Source organism: Malaclemys terrapin, chromosome 5 (assembly GCF_027887155.1).
Source record: "Malaclemys terrapin pileata isolate rMalTer1 chromosome 5, rMalTer1.hap1, whole genome shotgun sequence".
Classification (NCBI taxonomy): Eukaryota; Metazoa; Chordata; order Testudines; family Emydidae; genus Malaclemys; species Malaclemys terrapin.
In genome coordinates, this window is record NC_071509.1 from 21,022,428 (window position 1) to 21,048,859 (window position 26,432).

Sequence of the window (26,432 nt, forward strand, 5' to 3'; positions counted from 1 at the left end):
TTTTTTCAGAAACAATGAACAATCCCAGTGATGTTTTTTTGAACAAAACTACTATTGACGTTCTTATAGTTACCCTGGGAAGTATATTGAAAGATGCTCCAAAACATCAGTTTTTAAAGAGTTTACTTTTCTTGCTTAGTTTTCAAAGAACAGTAGAGCATGAAAGGTTTTAAAAATGCGTAATGGAAATGTAATGCGCACTCAATCTGACTGAGATTCTCCCCCCTCCCCCCCCCCCACACACACTTGCAATTCTGAAAATCGTGTATACTTAATTTTTCTGCCCAATGCTGCAAACTGACAGCACAATGGAAAGCAGCAAAACTGCTAGGGATAATTGTTTTAGTGTAGATTGCATTTGCTTCAACTTCAGTTTCACAATGGAATATTTGAAATGTTAGGAAATTACAGTACTAGATGAGCAGAAGATGGCAAATTCTGGATCCAGATTTAAAAAAAGTCACATTTAAAGCAAAATATTTTCAGTCAGAAGTTAAACATAAGAATTGTAATATTAACCTGTACATGACCAGGAATGATATAACATATAAAATTTAGGAGAGCACTCAAAATCTTTTATATTAAGTGGTGTTTTTCTAGAGTTGTATGAAACTATCATAGTGAAACCTGCAACAAAAGAAAATGTGGCTGGTTCTGGACTTCATTATAAGCCCAACATTTTCATCAGTTTTTCGAAGATTCATAAACCTTTCAGCCAACTTGTCCCAACTTTCATGATCATTAGCTAGATTGATTTCAGTTTTGTCTGATTTTTTTTTTCATAGTTTCAACCCAACATTATCTACAGTGAGGCCATTTCAGCTAACTGGCACTTTGAGTTTGGGATTTATTTAGCCCCCAAAATTAGGGTGCAAAATCCATTTATGTGAACTGGATGGGACTCACACATATTCAAATGTTTCCACAAAACCCTGTGGAATGATATCAGGGTTTCATGCTGATCTATTTTTTTTCAATCCTCCAGACACAACTAAGGGAAGGCAGCAATGTCACTGCATATATCTCATAGTAGAAGTCCTTTAATACTGCATATTACTTGAGCCTTGGCTGTTTTAAACATGATTATTCAAACTCTGACCTTCCAATTCTCTTTCCTAACCAGCATTTTTCTGAAATTAGCATAGGAGTTGCGATTAGCTCCTACAGTTAAGTTTCGAAACTTTTGCAAATGGCAATAGAACCAGCAGTCATTAACCTTCCCATGTCCTCTTTAATTTCACAGTAGTAGCATTTTCTGAATTGTTTCTAGTTTGACACTAGCATGTACATAAAGGAAACTTTTTTTTAAAGGGTTTTTGGCTAGAGAATTCAGGGTTGGGACTTGCTCCTACATATATTGGTTCCAGCAGCGGCGGCTCCAGGCACCTGCGCTCCAATCACGTGCCTGGGGCGGCAAGCCACGGGGGCGCCCTGCCAGTCCCTGCGAGGGCGGCAGTCAGGCAGCCTTTGGCGGCTTGCCTGCGGGAGGTCCGCCAGTCCTGCGAATTCGGCAGCAGTTCGGAGGCGGGTACGCCGAAGCCGCGGGACTGGCGGAACTTTCGCAGGCCTGCTGCCGAATCCGTGGGACTGGGGACCTCCCGCAGGCATGCCGCCGAAGGCAGCCTGCCTGCCGTGCTTGGGGCGGCAAAAAAGCTAGAGCCGCCCCTGGTTCCCAGACAAGATACAGTTGGTTATAGCTTAATGGGACTGTGCTAATGTACTGTAAGTGTAGTGATATGATTGATGCCTGTAAAACTTACTGTTGTGCCTGTAAACTCAATATGCGATACGTTTTTAGAAACAAGTTTAGTATTTTCAGTGAAGTGATAGGGTGCACAGCATAATCTTATTGCTGCCATATAAGCACAACACGTATGCAACATAAAGTACTATAAAAATAATGGTATAAAGCTTTTATAAACATATCTTTATATACTGTAGAGTATTTTTGCTCCTCTTTTAAATAGAAAAATTTGTTATGGCATTTTTTTGTTCTAGCAACTTCTAATTTGATTATGAAAAAGCTAAATATTTTTCAAGTTAATGTTTTCTGATATTTAAGGTTTCTATACACTCCGTGTGGCTAGGAAATAACATCACTCCATTGAGAGAAGAGGAGTGGGATGAAGATGAAGAAGATGAGAACGATATGCCTGCTCCTTCTTCACCACCAACCTCTCCTATTAACTCCAGGTCACTTGTGTTGTTTTTTTTGTTTGCCACTTGAACAGACTTCAGTTCTTGTGTTTTGAAGTCATTAAAAGAGAATCATGTTGCCTTTTATAAAATGGATGCTGTGTAAGGATTGCTTTTCAAATAATTAGAAAAGAAACAATAATATAGTGATTGTAATCTTTGCTTATTGTACGTTGCAGGAAACACCGGGCTGGGGTTGATATACATTCTTGTTCTCAGTTCTTGCTTGAACTGTACAGTCAATGGATATTGCCATCAAATCCTAGCAAGAGAACACCAGTCATTCTGATTAGTGAAGTGGTGCGATCAGTAAGTCTAAAAAATAAATTCTGTGCCTTAATTGAGTGCACTTTCATGGTATGTTTGAGTTTACAGAGAGTTTATAAAGTAGCTTTTCCTAATATACAGAAAAACGGACTTCTGTAGGCATCGTCATTGATGTAATGATACATCCTTCATCCGTAATGATAACTTAAAGTTCAATTGGAAAGCTTTTGATTAAAATATATTAAGCTATTTTAAGCACTCATTAATAGTAGAATATGTGTAAACTTGAGTTACAAATAAATATGTTATAAAAGAATACTTGAAAATAAAATCTTCTTTTACTTGCCTACCTACTAAGACTAGAGTTCAGGATTCTGTGTTTACCCTGTAATATAATGAGGGAGAAAATATAAAAGCAGAGGAACAAATGATGTAAGTGGGCACTAAGATTATTATTGAAGCATCTGATGAAATCTAGGATTCTTGAGGGCTGGAGAACTGGGGAGTGATTGCCACTGAAACTTTTAAGATAATATAAATTGAAAGGCAATTATTCATAGACTTAGAAAATGTTAGGATGGGGCACTCTTGGTGCAAAAATAATGTATTGTGCATTTTTGGAAGTCTGGGGTCATAGTGTTGCTAAACAGTAACCTTCATTTGGACCCCAGAACTGCTTATTTTACTTTTGTTGTTGGTTTTGTAAGCCAAAAGGTTAAGGAAAGCGAAGTTATTTTTTGAGTGCTTGTCTGTATGTACTCCATGTCTGGTGCACATTTGCCCCATGAACTTAATTGAAGTCTTTTGACTAGCACTGTCTGTTAGGCTGCACCTACCTCTATCATGCCCTTGAGCCCCACCGCCCCCCCAACGTGAGAGAATAAGGGGTGTGGAGTGACCAATAGATCCTCAATTCCTTCTCACCACCCATGGATGTAAGATTGAGCAAAGTTAGTGGTGTCTGGTCTCTTGCACTTGCAATCCCTGTTCTTCTGTTAGTTATTTGGCTAAGATTTTGCAAAGGCCTTATGTAACCCACTGCTGAGTGTGTTACACTCCACTTCTATGCTGGTCAACAGAGCATATGAATTGTTACAACCCCAGTTTACAGAACCTGTGGCTTGTAGCTCAAGCAGTAGCACCTCACGCTTTTAGTTCTAGAGATCCCTGGTCTGTTGGCCAAGAGGGCGGCCATCATGTTTACACTCAACTTGATGGGATTTCTGTGTATGTATGTAACATAACTTTTGAATGCTGCAACAGACCATTCCCTGACATTTTGGAATTGATCAAGGCATCAGTGGCCAGAGCCCTGTTGATTTTTGGGGGATATGGGAGACTCATAAAGAAGCCCTGCCATCTCTTTAGCACAGCCCCAGCCTCAAGCACCTTTCCAGTTGTCTATAGATCAAAGCTGGCTATTGGCACCCATTAACACCATCCATCATAACTATATTCCTATCACAGGTCTGCCTATCCTCCCAATTGAGTTTATTATGTTTTCACCATTGCCATGATACTGTTACCTTCCTCGAAGCAGTTAATTTGACTGCCACTTCGAGAGCTGCCAGTCAGTCTTAGGAGATCCTTACCCTTTCCCCACCCTTTTTGGGAACCATTTATTTAGTTTTCAGAAAGCTTGAAACAATATTCCCATAGGCCAATGAGTGCTGGAGATAATAAGAAAAAAGTTACTCCATTCAGTGTCAAGAATTTCCTACCATCCACGTGCCTTCACCATCCCTTTTCTGGAACTCCTTCTTATAAGAGTCTATCATATTGTGAGGCACAATCCCTCCTGAAATTAGGAGCAATATGAGAAAGTTCCTCCTCAGTTTGTAAGAAAGGGCTTTTATTTCCATTATTTTCTAGTCCCCTCAAAAATCAAGAGGCTGCCCCATCCTAGACCTAAAAATCTAAGCACATTCATCTGCCAATTCAAGTTCTGGATTGTGACCCTGTCTTCAATAATCATCACCTTGGATCCTCCAGACTGATTTGCAGCTCTTAAGCTCCAGGATGCATGTTTCCATCCATCCAGCACATAGGAAATCTCTACATTTTTGTGGTCAGCAACACACATGTTCAGTACAAAGTGTGTCTTTCGGTTTGTCAAAAGCCCCAAGAACTTTTCTGAAATGTTTGGTTGCAGTAGCAGCTCATTTAATGTACCTCAACGACTGGCTGGTTCAAGGAACTTCTCCCTAGCAAGTCATGGACAGGATTCAGCATATTGTCTCCTTATGTGGTTGAGTATATTCTACAGGTTTATGGCTCAATATAAACGAGGCCTAATCCTCCTTAACTCCTGCTCAGAAAATATAATTTATCAGAGCCGTGATACACCTTTGCTGTGGTGTAGTCTGTCTACCTTGAGCCAGATTGGACATGTCTCTACTAATTGATCAACCATCAAGAAGATCCTCAAACAACTGTAAGGATGTGTCTGTGGTAGGACATGTGGTCTTATGTACATTTGTGACGGCAATTGCCAGACTCCATCTATGTTGTCAGAGGAATGGTTGTAGTCCTCTTACAGCCCACACCTTCACAATAGAGACATAAAGATTCAAATCCCCAAGTCTTGAGGTTGTTAAATAGTAGAACAGGGGTCTCAAACTGGGGGTTGGGACCCCTCAGGGGGTCGCGAGGTTATTACATTTGGGGTCGTGAGTTGTCAGTCTCCAGTTTTTAATTTATAAGTGGGGGTCGCACTCAGAGGTTTGCTATGTGAAAGGGGTCACCAGTACAGAAGTTTGAGAACTACTGTGGTACAAGGACCACATCAAGTATGCAAGGGTGTTGCTTTCTACCCATCACTTCCTGTGAAGTGTACAGTGACCGATGTTTCGATGCCTAGATAAGTTCCCCATCCTAGCTATCTCAGAGCACTGGGTTGGTGGTCCAAAGAGAAGACTGTTACATATAAGTGTTCTAGAATACAGCGCAGTGTGTCTTGCTTGTATGGCTTTTCTCAGCCACATCTGGGGACAAAGCATCCAAATAATGACAGACAATATAACTGCCATATTTTATGTAAATAAGCAGATAAGGGCCAGATTCATTTGTCTATGCAAGAAAGCCATTATCCTGTGGAAAGGCATATCCAACACCAAATAATGGTTTTGATAATCCACTTGCCATGTCTTCAGAACTTGCTAGCAGATATTTCTATCAGAACCACAAGTGGTTTGTGAAGGACTCTGACATTGGGTCAGTGTTTGACCAGTGGGATTTTTCTTGCACAGATTTGTTTGCAGTCAAGAACAAGAAGTGCAAAAATTTCTGCTCCACTGAGGGCCGAGTCCCAGTTCACAATCAGGTGCTTTTCTGATTCCGTGGACTTGAGGCCTATATTATGCCTGCCTATCCATCCATCTGATCCCATGAGTAATGAGAAAGATCAAGCAGGACTTGGGATTAATCACTCTTTTAGTTCTTGCCTGGACAGGTGGTGTAGAGCTCAAGAGGTTGTCCATATAGTCCCCCAATAACTCTTTCTTTCTTTCACTCGGGACTTAATCAGCCAGGACAAGGGAAGAATACTTCCTTCAGACCTGGCATCTCTATGTCTCATGACATGGAAACTGTGTTGTTGGTGGCTGTAGAGAGAACCTGCTCTACATACGGACCTCCAGGGCAGATTAGCACGTTGTATGGCACAAGAACATAAGCAGCCTCTGGAATTTGTTTCAGAAAATCCCATAACTGAGATAGGTACAACAGCTAGTTGGAAGATGATACATACCTTTATTAAGCTTTATTCCATGGCCGAGGCATCTCTATCTGGTGCTTGATTTGGTAAAGCTGTGCTGCAATCATTATTTTAGTTAGAATCCAAGCACCCTTCTCTGTTGTTTTGTCTACTGCTTGTGAATCACCAGATGAGGACTACATATAGACAAGCACTTGAAGAAAGGGAAGTTACTTAATTTGTACAGTGACTGGAGCTCTTCCAGAAATATTATCTATATGTAGCCCACAACCCACCCTCCTTTCCCAGCTATTGCAAGGTCTAACAACACTGGAATTCCATATTGGTGAAGGAACTGAGGGTTGGTTGGTCACTCCGCCCACTTTATGCTCTCAAGCGAGGGGACTTAAGGGCATGAAAGGCACAGGCATGGTCCAATGGGCACTACTGATTCCAATCTTGGCCTGGGGCACACGTGCCTCAGACATGGAATACATATTGAGAACACATCTCAAATCCAAGTTACTATACAGGTAAGTCTTCCCACCACCCCACCCCACCCTTTTTTTTTTGACTCTTGATCATGGATATGTGATAGTAAAAATACCTGGGTGGTAGAATAGAGCGTTGAAGGATATGTTTGGGGCACCCCCCTATACATATTCAACACTGAGATAGTTAACACATTGAAAAAGGTAGTGAGCAATTCAGCCATCATTCCTAAAAGAAAGCAGAGAGCATTTTCCAATGTTTTCTGTTACTCTTATTTAAGAGATATAGAATCCTAAACTCTGCTTTCAGAAGGTATGTAAGAAGAACTGGCTTTAAATGTTTTATTTTAAAATGTGTGTAAATGTCTTTCTACCATTTTGGGTTCTTTGTCTTTTTAAAGTTTGACTGTTCCTTTTTAAACCAGTGTCTGATTAGGCTAGATCTGATTTTACTGTAGCTTTCAAATTAAAACTTTTTACAGTCCATGTTACAATAAAAGGAGTTGAATTATTTTTTTGCTGGCAGTTACATTAAGTGGGGACAGTCTAATGTTTGTGACTTGATCATTACAGATTTTTCTACTCCATTTTTATCATGTTCACAGCTTCTGGCAGTGTCTGACTTGTTTACAGAGAGGAATCAATTTGAGATGATGTACACCACATTGACAGAATTGCGGAAGGTGCATCCATCAGAAGATGAGATTCTCATTCAATATTTGGTACCAGCCACGTGTAAAGCAGCTGCTGTTCTTGGAATGGTAAGAAATTGTCACTTAAAAGTTGTGGCAAGTCTGTGAATGTATTGTCATTTTGGTCTATTTGATGCTGGAATTGCCGCACTTCCACCACAAAGAATTGGCATATTTCAGAGGTTTTAGGGAGCACCTCTCATGGTGGCAGCTTCATATTTTTAATAAATTTTTAATTACTCTCATCCATCCATTTTTTAATAATTAGATTAACATAATCAAAGCTAGACCCAGTGTCTTTAATTGTGTCCTGAAGACTGCTATATTTGTGGTTTGGAGTGTTCTGGGGAATGAATTCCAGAGGGGAGGCCCTTAAATGGCAGAGTAGTAAATAAAGATGAGGACAGGGCAGTCATACGGAGTGATTTGGATCACTTGATAAGCTGGGCCCATTCAAACAAAATGAGTTTAAATACAGCCAAATGCAAAGTTATACTTCTAGGAATGAAGAATGCAAGCTATTTGTATAGAATTGGGGATGTATGCTGGAAAGCCATTACTTTAGGAAAGATCTAGGGATTGTGGTGGACAAGCAAGTCAACGTGAGCTCCCAGAGCAATGCTGTGGCAAATAGAACTAATGTGATCCTTAGATGTATGAACAGAGAAGTAGGGATGTGATTTTGACTCTGTATATGGCATTGGTGGGACTGACTTTGGAATTCTGTGTCCAATTCTGGTGTCCCTATTTTAAAAATGATGTTGAAAAATTAGGGACGGTATAGAAAAGAGCCACAAAAATTATTCAAGGGCTGGAGAAAAGGCCTTACAGTGAGAGATTTAAAGAACTCAAACTGTGTAGCTTAACATAAAGAAAATTGAGAAGTGACTGGATTGAAGTACTTTCATGGGGAGAAGAGACTGGGTACCAAAGGGCTCTTTAATGTAGTGGAAAAAGGCACAACAAGATGTCTGGAAAGTGAAGCTGGGCATATTCAAATTGGAAATAGGCAAAAAAATTTAGCACTGAAGGTGGAAAAAAACTGGAACAAACAACCAAGGAAAATGGTGGATTCTCCATCTCTTGATGTCTTCAAATCAAGAACAGATGCCTTCCTGGAAGATATGCTGTAGGTAAACAAAAGTAATTGGGATCAATACAGGGGTAACTGCATGAAATTTAATGTCCTTTGATATGCAAGAGGTTACTTGTACTTGTTTTGTATAAACCTCTGATTCATGGTACATCTTCTATTCTTTAGTTCAACAAACATTTTTCCAGTTGTAATGAATCATCAGAATGGTGCATTGGTCCAGTAATGCCTTTAGTGCATGGTTTTGTTTATGTGCATTAGGATAAAGCTGTAGCCGAGCCAGTAAGCCGTCTGTTGGAATCAACACTACGCAGCACCCATATGCCGAGTCGGATTGGAGCTCTGCATGGAATTCTTTACATCCTTGAGTGTGACCTGCTTGACGAAACAGCAAAGCAACTCATTCCAATTATCAGCGAGTATCTGCTTTCCAATCTGAGAGGGATAGCCCAGTAAGTGTTCTGTATTTGAAATTTTGCAGTGTTCTAATGCAAAGAACAATTTGAACTGTGGAATAAGCATGTAGAAGTATCCTGGTTTATCCAAATCTCTTTATCCTGTAAAACAAGCTTTTTGAGAAGTTTCTGAGGAGACTTCAGGTTGAGAATATGCTAATTACATTTCTTGCGGTGTTACTATTTTTGCTTCTGATTCCAATTGAAAATAGAGTGCATACTCATGAGCAAAAAGCTTTTACATTTCAGGTTTGAACCTCAAAAAGATAGTTGGTTTCAAAATTGAGGTGAATAGTCAATTTTTATTTTTATATGTACATCGTTTTCTTGTCCCCTAGCCATTTTGAAATTAAACAGGCTCTCAGACTGGAAACTAAAGGTTTCTATCCATAGATCAGAAATCATAATAGTAGTTGATATATACTAGTGTCCCTTCCCACTATCTTCAGCTTTGATTTGCAGAAGTGACATGCTTGAAGGAAGAGAGAAAAATAAGTGTTTGATAGTTCTGTAGAGTATATTACAAAATCTTCCCTTGTTTTAATTTAAAAAAGCAGTGGTTTTCAACCTGTGGTCCGCAGACCCCTGGGGGTCCGCAGAGTATCTCTAAGATTTCCAAGGGGGCCTGCACCTCCATCTGAAATTTTTTAAGGATCCACAAATGTAAAAAGATTGAAAACCACTGTCATAAAGGGTTTAAACTTTCTTCAAGTGCTTGTACATGTCCATTCCACTGTAGGTGTGTGCTGGCTCTGAGCACAATCGCCAGAAAAGTTTCCCTCACTAGTACCTATCAGGGCGGCTCGAGCATCCTCTGGGGTGCTCATAGCACTGGTATAAAGGGCCCAGCTGACTCTGTGCCCCCTCAGTTCCTTCTTACTGCCTGTGATGGTTGCTGGAACTGTTCCTCTTGCTTTGACAAGCATTCTCAGTGATCTTTGTTTCCTCTGATTATTGTATATAGTTGGCATAGTTTTTAGTCAGTTGGTATAGTTTGTGTATCTTGGTTAGTTAGCAGAGTTTCATCTAGGCATACCTCAGTCACCGGGCTTCAAGCTTTGTGCCTCTTGCAACAAGACTATGTCCCTTAGTGACCCTGAAGTGCTTGGGTGAGGCTCACATCGGGGACCAATGCGAGATTTGAAGGGATTTTAAGCCCCATACAAAGGATATGTCTACACTACGAGAGCAGTTCGATTTTACTTAAAGCGAATTTGTGGAACCGATATTACAAAGTCGAACGTATGTATCCACATTAAGGACAGTAATTCGACTTTGTGAGTCCACACTAATGGAGCAAGCGTCAACATTGGAAGCAGTGCACTGTGGGCAGCTATCCCACAGTTCCCGCAGTCCCTGCTGCCCATTGGAATTCTGGGTCGATCATCGCTGCAGTGATGGCCGTTGTCAACACCTCGCGCCTTATCATCCACCTTTTTCAGAGGCAGATGCTGAGAAATCGGGCAAGGAGGCTACGGCAGCACAGTGAGGACATTAAGTCTGAGAAGGGCACAGATCTCTCACAAACCATGGGACCCCGTGCCGTGGACATCATGGTGGCAATGGGTCATGATTCTGGGCCCGGGAAACAAGCACGGACTGCTGGGACCGCATAGTGCTGCAGGTCTGGGATGAATCACAGTGGCTGCGAAACTTTCGGATGCGTAAGAGAACTTTCCTGGAACTTTGAGTGTTGCTGTCCCCTGCCCTGAAGCGCAAGGACACCCGGATGCGAGCAGCCCTGACTGTCCAGAAGCGAGTGGCCATAGCCCTCTGGAAGCTTGCAACACCAGACAGCTACCGGTCAGTCGCAAATCAATTTGGAGTGGGAAAATCTACCGTGGGGGCTGCTGTGATGCAAGTAGCCAACGCAATTGTTGAGCTACTGCTCTCAAAGATAGTGACCCTGGGAAACGTGCAGGTGATCATAGATGGCTTCGCCGCGATGGGATTCCCAAACTGCGGTGGCGCTATAGATGGAACTCTCATCCCTATCCTGGAACCGGACTACCATGGCAGCCAGTACATTAACTGAAAGGGCTACTTTTCAATGGTGCTGCAAGCGCTGGTGGGCCATAGGGGACGTTTTACCAACATCAACATCGGATGGCCGGGCAACTTTCATGACGCTCGCGTTTTCAGGAACTCTGGTCTGTTTAGACGGCTGCAGGAAGGTATTTACTTCCCGGACCACAAAATAACTGTTGGGGATGTGGAGATGCCTATAGTGATCCTCGGGGACCCAGCCTACCCGCTAATGCCCTAGCTCATGAAGCCCTATACAGGCGCCCTGGACAGTGAAAAAGAACTCTTCAACTACCGGCTGAGCAAGTGCAGAATGGTGGTGGAATGTGCTTTTGGACATCTGAAGAGGAGATGGAGAAGCTTACTGACTCGCTCTGATCTCAGCGAAACCAATATCCCCATTGTTATTGCAGCTGTGTGCTCCACAATCTCTGTGAGAGCAAGGGGGAGATGTTTATGGCGGGGTGGGAGGTTGAGGCAAATCGCCTGGCTGCTGATTACGCCCAACCAGACACCCAGGCGATTAGAAGAGCCCAGCGGGACGTGCTGTGCATTTGGGAAGCTTTGAAAGCTAGGTTCCAGAGTGACCAGGGTAACCTGTGACTATTACGTTTTTTCAAACAGAAGCTGAACCTGCCCCCGTTTCTTTACCCAGTTAATGTTGACTATCCTCTCCAGTTACCAACCCCCTTTCCCCCCCTTCCAACACACCTTTAAAAATAAAATAAATGAAACTTGGTTCATTAACACCGTTTTCTTTATTAAGGATTTCGCGGTAAAGGGTTGAAACTGGGACGCAGACTGTGGTGGGGAGTGGGAGTAGTGATGGAAAGGACGCTTCTAAACTCGAGGAATGACAGGCTCCTGCTCCTAGAGCAGTCCGCAGTGGTGGACTGGTTGTTTCAACGGAGCCTGCCACCCCTCCTTTTCGGGACTCTGTGTGGGGGGGCTATGTGACTTTGTGGCGGGGGAGGGCGGTTACAGATCCCCTGCTGTGTGGCTCTGTCATCCAGGCTAAGGACCGCTGCCTAAGATCTGTAACCGCCGTCCCCCGCCACAAACTCACATAGCCCCACACACACAGAACATGAAAACCACCTCCCAGACTTACCAGTGTGCCTAGTGACTGCAATGTGTGTGTGACCTTCTGCTGAACCTGCCCCCGTGTCTGTACCCTGGTAAAGGTGACTGTCCTCTCCAATTGCCAGCCCCCTTCCCCCCCTTCAAACACACTGTCCTCTAAAAGAGTATGACAGAAACAGTAATTAACAGAAACATATGTTTTATTAAGAACTACACAGGGGATGAAACTGGGACGGGGGCTTGGGTGAGGTGCATTTGGAGGGAAGGAAAGGACGTATCAGATCTTTGGGAATAAGAGCCTTCTGCAATTTGAGCAGTCTGCAGGGGTGGAGTGACTGTTTTCACGGCCCCTGCCGCCCCTCCTTCTTGGGACTTTGGGGGGGGGGTGGGACTTTGTGGCCGGGGAGGACGGTTAGCGATAGAATGCAGCGGGGCTCTGTCCTCCTGCCTCCGGTCCTGCAGAACTTCAACAAGGCGCCAGAGCGTGTCCATTTGCTCCCTCATTAGTCCAAGCAGCGTTTGAGTCCCCTGCTGGTCTTCCTGCCGCCACCTGTCCTCCTGTTCGTTGTGTGATCGCTGGTATTGCGACATGTTCTCCCTCCACTGGGTCTGCTGTGCCGCCTCGGCTCAGGAACAGACCATAAGTTCTGAGAACATCTCGTCCCGTGTCCTTTCTTTCGCCGCCTGATCTGCGCCAGCCTCTGGGAGGGGGATGCCGGGGTAGCTCGGGGGACACTTGCAGCTGTGGGATGGGAAAAAGGGAGTGAATTCCTCAAAAAGATACATTTTTGCAAACAATGAATATAGTCTTTCTCTGTGAACAAGACCATGCACAGTACCTATCACATGTGCACTCAGTACAAGGTCGAATTTTCTGTCTTCACATTGAGTGCCTAGGGTCTTGCTGTACAGATCACACAAGCGGGGCCGGACAACAGAATTCTGCTAGCAGGCGTCCATGGTAAGCCGTAGACTTTTGGCTGCTTAAAGCTTAATTTACAGCAGTGCCCTCCTTTCACGTTCCAAGCAATGCGCCTAGCGTTGGCCAGTTCCTGCTGCATGTGATCCGGCCAGCATGAACTCTGCCCCTGTCCCACCCCCGTCGCGGCTGTCCCCGGGAAAGATCCCTGCATGCTGCCGGTGAACCGCTCAGCAGGAACGGTTCGCCTCCCCGCCCCCACCACGTGGCTGGGCTCAGGAAGGATCCCTGCATGCTGCCGGCGATCCGGCCGGCATGAACTCTGGCCCTGTCCCACCCCCGTCGCAGCTGTCCCCGGGAAAGATCCCTGCACGCTGCCAGTGAACCGCTCAGCAGGAACAGTTCGCCTCCCCGCCCTCACCGCGTGGCTGTAAACCGCCGGTTACAGTTTACCACCCAACCCTTCATCCCCGGACAGGTTGGTCTGTCTCCCTTCATTGATCCTGGATTCCTTGCAGTGGTGGATGTTTCATGGAAATGTATGTCAAGCCCTTACCATCCAGGGCCATTGTCACCGACAGGTTACATAATGCATCTGGTGTCGTTGAGGGCTTGTGGTCAGAGCAGGAAGTTCCACTGCCTATCAGTGTCCTGGAGCTTTGGGCCATCTACAATGCCTTTTTCACTTTCGTAGACCACATGAAGGGTTTGATAGTTCACATGCTGACAATATCACTATGATGTATTATGTGAACAGGCAAGGGGGAGCACACTCCAGAGTGTTCTGCCAAGAGGCAATCAGGTTGTGGCAGTTCTGCATTGACGAGAATATCACTCCAATGGTTAATCACTTGCCCAGGATCCAGCTTCCTCTCACGGATCATCTCAGCAGGAATTTTTCCTTGAGCCATGAGTGGGCTCTGAAGCTCAGTGTTCTGTGAGACATTTTTGCAGAGTGGGGCATCCTGGTGATCAATCTGCTTGATACAAGGAACAACAGAAAATGCCAGATGTTCTCTCAAGGGGGCCTCAGTACAGGCTCCCTGACAAATGCCTTCCACCTCAGCTGTCAGTCGGCTCTCCTGTATGCTTTTCCTCCGATCGCAGTTGTTCTACAGGTCATCCTCCAGCTGAAAGTGGATCAGGCCAAGCTCATCTTCATTATCCTGGCATGGCAGAGGCAGGGTTGCTTTTCTGACCTTTTTGTGCTGTCAGTTTAGCCTCCCATATTCCTTCCTCTCCATCCTGACCTGCTCATGCAGAATCACGGTTGCATCGGTTGCATTCTTTATCCTGGGCTCAGCTCGCTGCATCTCATGGCATGGCTGCTCTAAGGTTGAATGAGAAGAAAGGGCTATTCAACAGGTCCTCCTCAGTAGTAGAAAGCCTATCAGGCTAGCCTATTCAGCAAAGTGAAAGCATTTTTCATTGTGATCATTGGCCTGTGGAGTTCACCCAATGCTGGCTGGTATCCAGGACATCTTGGAGTATTTGCTTTAGCTTCAGTTGTCGGGCCTTATGCTTAGCTCGCAGACAGTGCATCTAGTGGCAGTCTCCTCCTTTCATTCACCCATTCATAGAAGATTGGTGTTTTCCAATTCCACAGTGGCAAGATTCTTGAAAGGAATCCTTCATCTTCATCCAGCAGTGCGGAAACCAGTTTCCTTCTTGGACCTTATCACGGTCTTTGCTGCTTTCTTGGGACCTCCATTTGACCCTCTTGCATACTGCCCTTTTCATCTTCTATGTCAAAAAAACTTTTTTCCTTGTGGCGGTAACATCTGCAAGGAGAGTGTGAGAGCTGCAGGCTTTGATGGCAGAGCCTCCTTACACGCAGTTCTGCAAAGACAAAGTGACATTGCAGCCGCACCAGAAATTTGTGTCTAAAGTGGTCTCTTGGTTTCATTAAAACCAGGAGGCATATTTGCTTGTTTTGTTTTGTTTTGTTTTTTCCACCTAAGCTGCATTCAGTTCCAGAGGAGCAGTGTCTTCACGCATTGAACATCGGACAATGTCTGACCTTTTCTCTGGACAGGGCTAAACTCTTTTGGTCTTTGCCTTGTCTGTGTCATATGCAGCCTGTATGAAGGGAGAAGCAGTCTCCCCACAGATAATTTCTAAGTGGATAATTTTCTCTATCAAGACTGCATATAAAACAGCTTCAGCTACACACCCTTTATGGGTGCAAGCTCATTCTACAAGAGTGCAAGGTATGTCAATAGCATTCTTAAGTGACATCTCAATATTGGATATTTGCAGGGCTGCTAAATGGTCATCACTACATACATTTATGAACCAGTATGCCATAACCACAGCATCCAGAGCAGATACCAACTGTGGGAACGCAGTCCTGAAGTCCTTGTTTAAATAGACTCTGAGCACCTCTCCGGGTGGGGGTGGAGGGTACTGCTTGTGGGTCACCTAAGTGGAATGCACAGCTGCATCTACTCGAGAAAAAGAAATGGTTACTTACTGCAACTGGTTCTTTGAGATGTGATGCAGATGTTTATTCCACAACCCACCGGCTGTCTTTTCTGCATTAGAGTCTAGTTTCTGGATGTTCAGTGCAAAGGAACTGAGGCGGGTTAAGGTGGCACTACTTTGTATAGCCAGGGAGGAGCTATGGCCACAGGGTGCAAGTGTCACCCCTCTATGGATACTGTAGGCAAAATTTTCAGGTCTGACATGCTGGGCACGCGCACACCTACATGGAATACACGTCCACATCACATCTCAAAGAACCACAGTTTACAGTAAGTAACTACTTCTTTACTGATCTATAACCATTTGCTTTCTTGCTTATTTACAGCTGTGTACATGTCCATAACCAACAGCATATTTTAGTGATGTGTGCTGCGGCATTCTACTTGATAGAGAATTACCCACTTGATGTAGGGCCGGAATTCTCTGCAGGAATTATACAGGTATGTTTTGCACAATGCTCCAGATTACAGAAGATTGATGCAGTCTAGAAGCAGTGCAGATTTTTAAAAAAACTTTTACGTGGATTATTATTAAGATTTATGAAAAAAATGTTTTCTTCTTTGCATATACATCTGTATGGATGATCCACACTAGGGTTTGTGTGTGCTCCCTGAGGGCCCACACTTGCTCAGAGCAGCACTTTGTGCCTCCAATTGAGGTCATATAAGATACTTACCCACCGCCGCTCAGTTCCTTCTCAGCTGCCCGTGACTTGATCCAGAGCAATTGTGTATCCGCTGATTCTTAGCTTCCTGCCTTTCTTAATATAGTGACTTATTCTAAATTTGTCTTTCATTTGTTTAGTTATTTTATTTCTCTTTTTAGTTTTAACACAGATGGGTGTAGAAGGAGCTTGCCCCCTCCCCCCACACACACCTTTTTCTTTGTCCTATGAGTTACGCCGAAGACCCTGGGGATTAAACCCTGCCCAAAGGTCTTTTCCTTGAAGTTGACAGGCATTTGAGCTACCTTTGCTGCCTGGGAGACACCCATGTCCCATCAAAGAGCATGGTCTGTATAGGATTTAGAGGCAGGTTGCAGAAAGACAGGTAGGTTTGGCTGAAGCTCCTTCTAATGGAATACTCACTAGCCCCAGCTCCAGCCACACCTTCAGAGGCTAGGACTGCTTAGAAATAGAAGACTCTTTCCCCTGCTAGGGAAATAAGGAAGAGGGGTACGTCACCCATAAATCCCTCTCTGAGACCTCACATCTCTCAAGGGGAATGGTTGAGGTTCCCATACAATTCCAGTACTGAGCTGTCAGTACCATATAAGAAGCAGCATGTGGAGAATTCTTCTAACAGAGCACAGGGAGCCATCTACCTCTTGGTACACAGGCTCCTACTCATGCTCTGGTACTATCGTCTTCTCTGCACTGGAGTTCTGAGGTCAGAGAAGTTCCTCTACAAGCCTCTCTAGTACCACGCTCCCCATCACTGGACTGACCATTCTCCTCTACCAACTCAGACTTCAGGATACCATAGCCCTCCAGCACCCTTCAGATTTCTCTCTGAGACCCTTTTCATACCAGAGGAAGTGGAGTCCCCTCTGTTATGGACTTCTATGAAAACCTCTTCCCTGGTACTGGTGTATATATACTGGTGTATATAATGCCTGCATCTGTAACTTTCACTCTATGCATCCGAAGAAGTGAGGTTTTTACTCACGAAAGCTTATGCCCAAATAAATCTGTTAGTCTTTAAGGTGCCACCAGACTCCTTGTTGTTTTTCCCTGGTACTGCTCAGTCACCTACAACCGCAATCATCCTGGATTGAACTCCAGTCAGGCCTCTGGTACCAGCACATTTATCTGATGTTCCCCATTTCAGCCCAGGGGTGACACTTCTTCAGAATCCAAGGTCTCAGTATAGGCTCTTTTTTTGGCACCATACCATCACACCCCACTGAGCTGCCTTTCTGAGGAGGATCTTCTCGACCTCCCCAGATTCCATACATCCAGGGGTTATGAATATCCTTGGGGAAAACCTTCCTCTCTCCACCCCCTTAGTGGGCTCACTGGAATCCCTGGGGTCAGCTTGGTGAACAATTTTATAGGGAACAGCCAAAAAGAGATCCCATTATCCATTGGCACTGCATCACTCACAGGCAGCACCTGACCTACCTTCCGTACTGCAGGATCATCCTTCGGTCCTTTGGCCCTGGGACGCACTGAAGAAAAGCAGGACCCACAGATGGAGGGGAAACTCACCCCATCAATTAAGTTCTCTTCCTCCACCAATTAGGTGGTAATGCCCCCAACACCCTTTTTTGCTGACTACTTTCCAGTCTTCCAAGGCCTCATTAAATACCTGGCAGAATTCCCCCAGATCCCAGTAGAGGAGGTTCAGGAGTCTCAGTGCTCCTTGATGCACATTCTAAATATGACTCCTCAGGGCAAAATTGCACTCCCAATCAGTGAGGCTCTGTTATCGTCTGCTTGCACAATCTAGCGAACATCTGCCAATATCCAGCCCACCTGCTAAGTGGACAGATAAAAAGGCACAGTATAATAACTAAACGAGTGGAACATTTGTTTTCCCACCCCACTCCCAATTCCCTGGTGGTGAACGCAGCTAACGAAAGAAAATGACAAATCTGCTCCAGATCTTCTTCTTATGATGAGTCCAAATGTTTAGATCTCCTGGGTTGAAAAAAACTAGTCTGCAGTAGCTCTCCAATTTCAAGTGGCAAACTACCAAGCCCGGGTGGCAAATAATGATTTTAACACACATTCCAAGTTCACACATTTTATTGAACATCTGCCACAGGACCAGAGGGAACAATTTCAGGCCATCATTTTGGAAGGTCAGTTAATAGCTAAAACCTCTTTCCAAGCTGCCTTAGGTCTGGTCTATACTACCCGCCTGAATCGGCGGGTAGAAATCGACCTCTCGGGGATCGATTTATCGCGTCCCGTCAGGACGCGACAATCGATCCCCGAATCGGCGCTCTAACTCCACCAGCGGAGGTGGTAGTAAGCGCCGCCGACAAAAAGCGGCAGAAGTCGATTTTGCCGCCGTCCTCACAACGGAGTAAGTCGGCTGCAATACGTCGAATTCAGCTACGCTATTCACGTAGCTGAATTTGCGTATCTTAAATCGACTCCCCGCTGTAGTGTAGATGTACCCTTAGATGCTGTAGACATGGCTTCTAGAGCCTTAGCTATGGCTTTAGATATGCAGAGAGCATCCTAGCTCTAGTCTTCTGGCCTCCCAAGAGAAGTGCAGAATATGATTGAAGACCTTCCCTTTGAAGGACCAAGCTCCTCAGTGCTTACAGACTTCTCCCTCCACACCCTGAGGGACTTGAGGTCAAATTTAAGGTCTCTGGGAATTTACATTCCTGCAACAGAGAAACAGTTTAGTTCCAAACATCACAGTGCTCTCTATACAGTGTCAGTACCATTCTCAGCAAACTTTTCTCAGACCTTTGGACTTTCAGAGGAGGAGATCTAGATCTCCAAAAAGAGACCACCCCTTTTTTACAATATCATCATCTGCTCCTCCCTCTAAGAAACAATTTTACATCTTGGACGAGGGCATCTACTCTCCTGGATCCTGTGCTGAGGAAACCCTCCTTTGAACCTACATACATGTTCTTTCCTCCACCTCTCCCTCAGGACTTTGTTCCTTACAGCCATAATTTCATTCAGTGCTTGTATGGCAGACCTGTCATTTACTACTTTCTGTAGAGATAAGGTTACACTGTATCCCCATCCTCATTTCTTCCCTAAGGTCTCTTTGGAATAATATTAATCAAGAGATCCACCTACCAATGTTTTAGCCAAAGCCTCATGTCTCCAAGAGATCTGCCTACATACGCTCCAGGGATGGTATGTTTCCAGGTATGATACTACCTTTGGTGTTGCAGTCTTCTTGGACTTGCCTCCTCAGCACCCGCTTCCCACAGCAGAGCATCCATAGGGACGACATACTCAAAGAAGGAGGAGAGGTTACTTACCTTCAGTAACTTGAGTCCTTCAAGATGTTTTGTCCCTCTGGGTCCTCTGTTTCCCGCCTTCCTTTTTCTTGTCTGTGGTGGCTCTGCTTCACAGTCAAGAAGGAACTGAGTGGTGGTGGGTCCAGGCCATCTTTTGGGCTCTCATTTGTAGGCACAGGGTGTTGCTCTGTGCAGGGATGGACCCTCGAATACTGCTTTATATTCTCCAGTCAAGGGTAGCCACGCATCCTATAGTGGAGCACCCATAGGAAGAAAACATCTCAAAGAACTCAAGTTACAGTATGATGAGTACCCTCTCTCTCCTCCCCCCCCCCCCCCCCCCGGAAGGGATTTGATTGAGGAGATTAAATCAGTTCTCCTTGTTACAATTGTGCATTAGTAGTTTTCTGATATATTGGTATCGGAGTTTAGTTAAATACAATCAATTGTTTCTTAGATTTCTTTCTTGCTTATTTCAGGTCTGTGGCGTAATGGTGTCTGGAAGTGATGAATCAACTCCATCCATTATTTACCATTGCGTCCTCAGAGGATTAGAGCGACTCCTTCTTTCAGAGCAACTTTCTAGACTGGATAGTGAATCTTTAGTTAAACTAAGTGTTGACAGAGTGAACATACACAGCCCCCACAGAGCAATGGCAGCCTTGGGGTTAATGCTGACTTGCATGTATACAGGTGTGGATTTATTAGTCAATTATTTATGCTCTGTGTTTTAAGTACATCTTTTTAGTAGACTAATACCTAGCTCCTCTAGAGCACTTTCCAGAAAATTAAACAAATGTTTACAGCTTACTGACAGAAATAAATTTTTTTCAGTTATACCTGTATTCCCATAGTGAACTTATTACAAGATATCTTTTTTTCTGCTTAGGAAAAGAGAAAATCAGCCCAAGTCGTGCAACAGATGCAAATCCCACAGCTCCAGACAGCGAGTCTGTTATTGTAGCTATGGAACGGGTGTCTGTTCTTTTTGATAGGTAAGAAAACAAAACTTGCAGCATAAACTGGAATAAAAGCCTACATTTTGGCATTGGCTCAATTTGTTGGTCACTATTCTGTTCATGATTTTAAAATGTCATTGTTGATAGTTACTGTGCTGTTGATTAAAAATACTTTACCAATAATGTACACAGCAATGTCATTACAGCAGTTGAGTCCAACACAGACGTGCAAGAATGTAAATAGGAAACATTAAACGTTATACAAAACAAATACCTCTAGTTACCTAAAATACATGCCTCAGCACATACGGTGATTACTTGTGTAAAATATTTCAATGATCATAACAAAGTAAGCATTAACAATACTATAATCCTATTTATTGACACTTATAATGTAGTCAGAAAAATTTCATTTCCACAGTCATGATGAAAATCGTAGTTTTGACTCTGGCTGCATAAAGTAATCACCGAAGGGTTGGAATGCCCATTTTGAGGGTTATGAGTATGTGAACTGCAAGAACTATTAAAAAGTATACTTTTCTTTTATAAAAAACATTCAGCAATAATTTAACTGTTCCCATTAACTTCAATGGGAGTTATACCTCTGACTTCAGTGGGTACAGTTACAACAATGCTAAATGCTTTAGAAAATACCGCCTTTTAAGATTTCATAAGTCAGTCCTGAAAGGCATTATGGAGCACTCCACAAGCTCAACCCTCATGAAGCAGAGAGAGCATATCTTTGCAGAGGAAATCAGTGGTGTGGTAGTTCATATCTGCTTTTCCCAAGACACCATGAGCTTGATCTGCAAGCATCAACAGATGCAGCCTTTGACCAGAAGAGACTCCAGTTGTTGGTTCCTCATTAAAAGTATCCTTAAAGAAAATGACCTTCATTTCCTTGCCATCTAGCTCTGTTTCTCTCCATCCCTAACATAACATTCTTCTTGCTATTTCCTTTTTGTTCAACCAGCAGAGATGGTATGGATGAAAATGAAAAAAATTTACTTGTGAATTTTCTTTTTCAGATTGCCAACAATGCTAATGCATTCCCCCAAATGCACAGACACACCATCTTTTTAGCATGCATCTCAGACATAGTGTGGTACACTCGGGTGTAGAGTTAGTTTGTTCTTGGTTTTTTTTTTCTAGAGCTTCACTTAGTCCCAACCTATCATTTAAAAAAATAAACCCATTAGCAGTCAAAAGTTAAATGTCATACAGCTGTTGAAGAACTGGATTGTCAGTTGGGTCAGTGTTAGATCTCAATGCTGAAGAGCCCGCAGGTCTATCTACATATAAAAAAAGAATTCCTCTCCTATTCCTCTTGACTCTAGAAAAACAGTGGGGAAAATTTCCTAGGGACTAAATCAGCAGGAATGTTCTACTGAATTAAAATGGTCAAATATATTCATTCTCTTTTTTGTTTTAGGATCCGGAAAGGATTTCCTTTTGAAGCTAGAGTAGTGGCACGGATTCTCCCTCAGTTCCTAGATGACTTTTTCCCTCCACAGGATGTAATGAACAAAGTTATTGGAGAATTTTTATCCAACCAGCAGCCATACCCACAATTCATGGCCACAGTAGTTTATAAGGTAGTGTATTTTTTAAATTGATTTTTCATAAATATACTTTTGGTGCAAGGCTGTTCACTCCTTGAAGTCAGTAACTAGGACTCCTGGCAAATGTACTATTACTGGTATTATGTCAAGCATATAATCTGGCAAAAATTATTTTAAACCTTTTCACTTCTGAAGATATCCATTACTGACATTTGAAAATTCCATTTGTGACATTGACCTGAATATGTGAAAAAGGCAAATTTTTTCTGATTTTTTTTTAATGCCGTTCATGCTAAATTTCATGACACAATACATATAATTCTGGTGCAGAGCTTCATAAAAGTGACTAGCAAAATAAACCTGCATGTGGCTGTTTTAGTAAACAAACTACATGCTTGTGCTAGTACACTGAAGAGCGAAATTAGAAATTCCAAAGATAGACCTGAACATGTTTTGTTTTCTCACATTTACTTGCACAAGTTGAAATAAATAAAACCTGTAATTCTGAAATACTAAAATTCAGAGAAGACTACATTCCTACAATACTGAATTCATAACAGAAAGCAGGGGAAATTTTATTTTAAGAGCCAGGAAATCAAAGAAAAGGTTTATACACTCTTATTCATGTTATACCCTGTTGAGGAGTGAGGGAAAGAGGCCTGTTCATGATAGAGAATCAACTTTACCTGATTTGTCAATTTGTCAATAAGTAACTCCCCACTTAACGTCCTCTCGCTTAACGTCCTTTCGATCTGACATCCCTGCTCCATTACAGAATGTGCTCGTTTAAAGTTGTGCTATGTGCCGCTATAAAGTCATTTGGCTGCCTGCTTTGTTCACAGCTGGCAGCCCCCTATCAGCTCCCCTACGCAGCACCCCCTTCCCTCTGCTTCCCCCGCCTCCTGCCCGTGGCAATCAGCTGGTTTGCGGCATTCAGGAGGGAGGGGGGAGGAACGAGGACTCGGCGTGCAGGCTCCCCCTCCCTCCCCTGCCTCCTGAATGCCGCAAACCAGCTGATTGCAGTGGGCAGGAGACGGGGGGTGGGAGCCTGCGCTCAGGAGGCAGGAGCGAGGACGCACGCTCGGAGTAAAGGGGGAGGAGATGTGGGGGGAGAAGAGGCGGATTAAGGGTGGGGGGTTGGAGGAAGGGGTGGAGTGGGGGGGCTGAGGGTTGAGTCCCCCGCCCCGGTGCTTGCACAGTAGGGGAAGTAGCAGCTGCTGCTGCGCAATGTGCTTCTCCTAGCCTACGGCACCTTCCTCCTCTTTGCCTGCCTCATTGTCTGCAGTGCCAGTGGGCTGTGCCTGTGTGGGGTAAGGTGGGGGCACCCCCCATTGCTTCATACTCAGCAATGATGATTGTAGTATTAAATTGTTTCTTTAAAATTGTTTAAAACTTATACCTGTATTAAATTGCTTGTTTAAAATGTATATAATGCCTTTTGTCTGGCAAAAAAAATTTTCCCTGGAACCTAACACCCCCCCCCACCCCCATTTACATTAATTCTTATAGGGAAATTGGATTCACTTAACATAGTTTCATTTAAAGTCACGTTTTTCAGGAACATAACTACAAAGTTAAGTGAGGAGTTACTGTAGTTTGTATGCAAGTCTTGTTCTAGATCCCATTTAAAAGTTTAGATGTACTATGACATTCCAAAGAGGGCAAAATCCATGGTCATAGAATTACATGACTAAACTGGCACTTAGCAAATCAGTGAACAGAAAGTAGACAGTTATGAATCTACGTATAACTGGGTAGGGCACCCTGAAGTGTCTCAGATCATTTGAGATGGGTTGGGAAGAATAGCCCCCTCAGTTGTAACACTAGTCTGGATATGCTGTTTGGCATAATCTCTTGGGATCTGTTTCCCCAACATCTGAAGTAGAAATTAATCACACACAATTGAAGGCTCAGATGTTTAATGTGCTATTTTAATTATATTTAGATACAGCTATCTGTCACAATGTACCCAAATGGAATTTTGTAAGCAATCTCATGTACGTAATGAACATTTTTGACTGACAGCCTGTCTACTAAAATCTGACTGCCACATCTAATATCATAAAGATTTAATAAATATTCTTATGCTTGCTTGAATCACCCATCTTAGTGGGTAAAATGCCTATAGAGTTTGGAGTAGCAGGACACTCATCTAGGCTTACATGTTTGCAGTATGTTTTATGTCTGGCCATTAGTGTTCTAGCGTCTTTTCCCACATGAAATATTTATTATAATTTTTGCAGGTTTTTCAGACACTACATACCACTGGACAGTCACCAATGGTCCGTGATTGGGTGATGCTCTCTCTCTCCAACTTCACACAGAGAACGCCTGTTGCAATGGCAATGTGGAGTCTTTCCTGTTTTTTTGTCAGTGCTTCCACCACTCAGTGGGTTTCAGCAATGTATCCTAAACCGTTTTTATGTGGGTTTAGCACTTCTGTAAAGTGGATTGATAACACTGGAAACTGAAATCCTCCCTTCATATATCTAACAAGTACACCATAGGCAGCAGTACTTCTCCACAATGCCCTGCCAGGGCATCAGATTTCACCAAGTGGGGCCACTTCCAAAAGTGATGACATAGTTCATTCTCCGTGTCTATTCAGTAGTTAATATACAATTACTGGCTTAAAATGTATTACTTGTATTATGCAGCAGATCAGACTAGATCAGTGGTTCCCAAACTTTAGCAACCTCTGTGAACCCCTTTCCCCAAAAATGTCAAGTCTCACGAACCTCCTCCTAAAAATGAATATTTCCAGGGATTTTCTCCTTTACCTGAGTATAAATTATAAACTCAGTGATCTTGGAAATATAAAATTTGTTTTTATGACATGCTTATTACACACTGTTATTAATTATTTATCATTACAGTATTTTTATTACATTATGAAAACGGCAGCACTCTTCCAAGATCTCACTTTCATAGCTTGTATTTAAGAAGCCAGCTCAAAGCGTTCTTCCTACACAAGCATTCAGGTCTTGAGCAGTCCAGGCAAACAACTCACGTTACAACAAAGCTTAAACTTGTTCTTCATAATTTTAAAAACAATACTAGCTGCCTATTTAATTTTAAAAACAGCAAAAAATATCCACCTCCCTTTCCATTTCTCATAAGGAGCCTTGACGTTTAAATCTCTTCAGTGTGATAGATATGCTTGCTTTGATCTGCCTAGCTGTCAGTCTAGGGGCTCCTGTAACATTTCACAAACCCCAGTTTGGGAACCACTGGACTAGATGGTCATGGTGGTCCCTTCTGGTCTTAATCTACAACTCAGTTGTTTGAATTGCCAAGAGTGGATGCCAGTTGGTACAAGCTGTAATAGTTCAACACTGGTACCATAATGGTTTGTAATTTTACTATCAGATGTAAACTGTCAATTATTTAAATATCAGATAAGGGTGAATTTTTTAGCAGTATGTCAGGTTCAGCCATATCGCTTACATATATTTTAAGGGGAGTCTTGCATCTCAACCCCTACATTACTATGGAAAATCTTTTTCTTTTAGTGGTGTAAGCTTTTAATATAAAGAATTGTGAGACATTGAGAAGTGATTTATTGCAGGGAACAAATGATTAACGATCCTATAACGTTTAGAACTTTTTACCAGATATTTTCAAGGTGGCTTTTTATCATTTTCCTTTTAAAAATCAGTCATAAGCATTGTGCCATGCTCTAGGGCAGAGGTGGGCAAACTACAGGCCTTGGAGCCATCCCGGCCGGCCCTGACCCCTCCCCTGCTGTCCTCCCTCCCCCACAGCCTCAGCTTGCCGTGCCAGCAGCGCAGCGGCATGGCTGGCTCCAGCCGGGCAGTGCAGCTCAGGGGCAGATTTACAAGTGAGCACAGGATGCCCTGACACGGGGCCCCCCAACAATAGGGGGCCCCAGGGCCGGGCACTCGGGCAGCTCAGCACTGGCGCACCCCCCTGCAGGGGGGGAGGGGCTGCACTGCACTGCGGGGGCAGAGGAGCAGGCAGGCAATGCGTGTGGCAGGAGCATGGGGAACGGGGGCGGAGGACTGAGGAGGAGCACCAGGCGGCCGTGCAGCCGGCCAGAGTTTGCCCACCCCCTGCTCTAGGGTAAAACACTCTCGAAAGAACGTCCTCAGCTACATGCTTTCCCCTCCTTACAGCTCTGTCTTTCCCCCACCTCTCCCCACAAAATTGTATTTGACAAACATTCCTCTGCAAGGCAGCAAATCACAATAATTTTTAACTGGCAATAGGATAACATTCCCCAAAATAGTTGGAACAATGAATTGAAGGATGCAGTGGCATTGCCCAATGAATGTGTAATTTAAAAAAAAAAAAAAAAATCTTCTCACCTTAAAAAGAACTGCTGCTCAGGAAAACCAGCCCTGAATATGACATTTGATAAACAGTCTAAAAATGGAAATGTCTCCATTATGTTTTACATTTCCTTGATGATTATTTTTGTGGCTCTGTGCATCGGCAGTTCTGTTTATCTTTAAGCAGTGCAGAACTGTGTTGCTGATGGGGGTTTGTTTCTCCTAATCTATAATCTAACAAGTGGAAAGTATTCCTACCAACTCATTTTAAGCTAACAATA

The 26,432-nt window shown here is 43.5% G+C and overlaps 1 protein-coding gene across 5 annotated transcripts in view; it reads left to right on the top strand.

Annotated features, from left to right (window-relative positions):
* Positions 1 to 26,432, top strand: part of HTT (huntingtin) — a 209,579-nt gene that overhangs the window by 177,569 nt on the left and 5,578 nt on the right. For 3 of the 5 annotated variants that reach the window (XM_054030679.1, XM_054030681.1, XM_054030680.1), the window contains 9 exons: positions 2,063 to 2,193; positions 2,376 to 2,505; positions 7,254 to 7,409; positions 8,695 to 8,885; positions 15,725 to 15,839; positions 19,818 to 20,031; positions 20,228 to 20,333; positions 21,730 to 21,892; positions 24,103 to 24,263. In XM_054030679.1, coding sequence (XP_053886654.1) covers positions 2,063 to 2,193; positions 2,376 to 2,505; positions 7,254 to 7,409; positions 8,695 to 8,885; positions 15,725 to 15,839; positions 19,818 to 20,031; positions 20,228 to 20,333; positions 21,730 to 21,892; positions 24,103 to 24,263 — 1,367 coding nt within the window. Of the gene's footprint in view, positions 1 to 2,062; positions 2,194 to 2,375; positions 2,506 to 7,253; positions 7,410 to 8,694; positions 8,886 to 15,724; positions 15,840 to 19,817; positions 20,032 to 20,227; positions 20,334 to 21,729; positions 21,893 to 24,102; positions 24,264 to 26,432 lie in introns of those variants that run through there. The other 2 variants (XM_054030683.1, XM_054030684.1) reach the window with 2 other exon arrangements.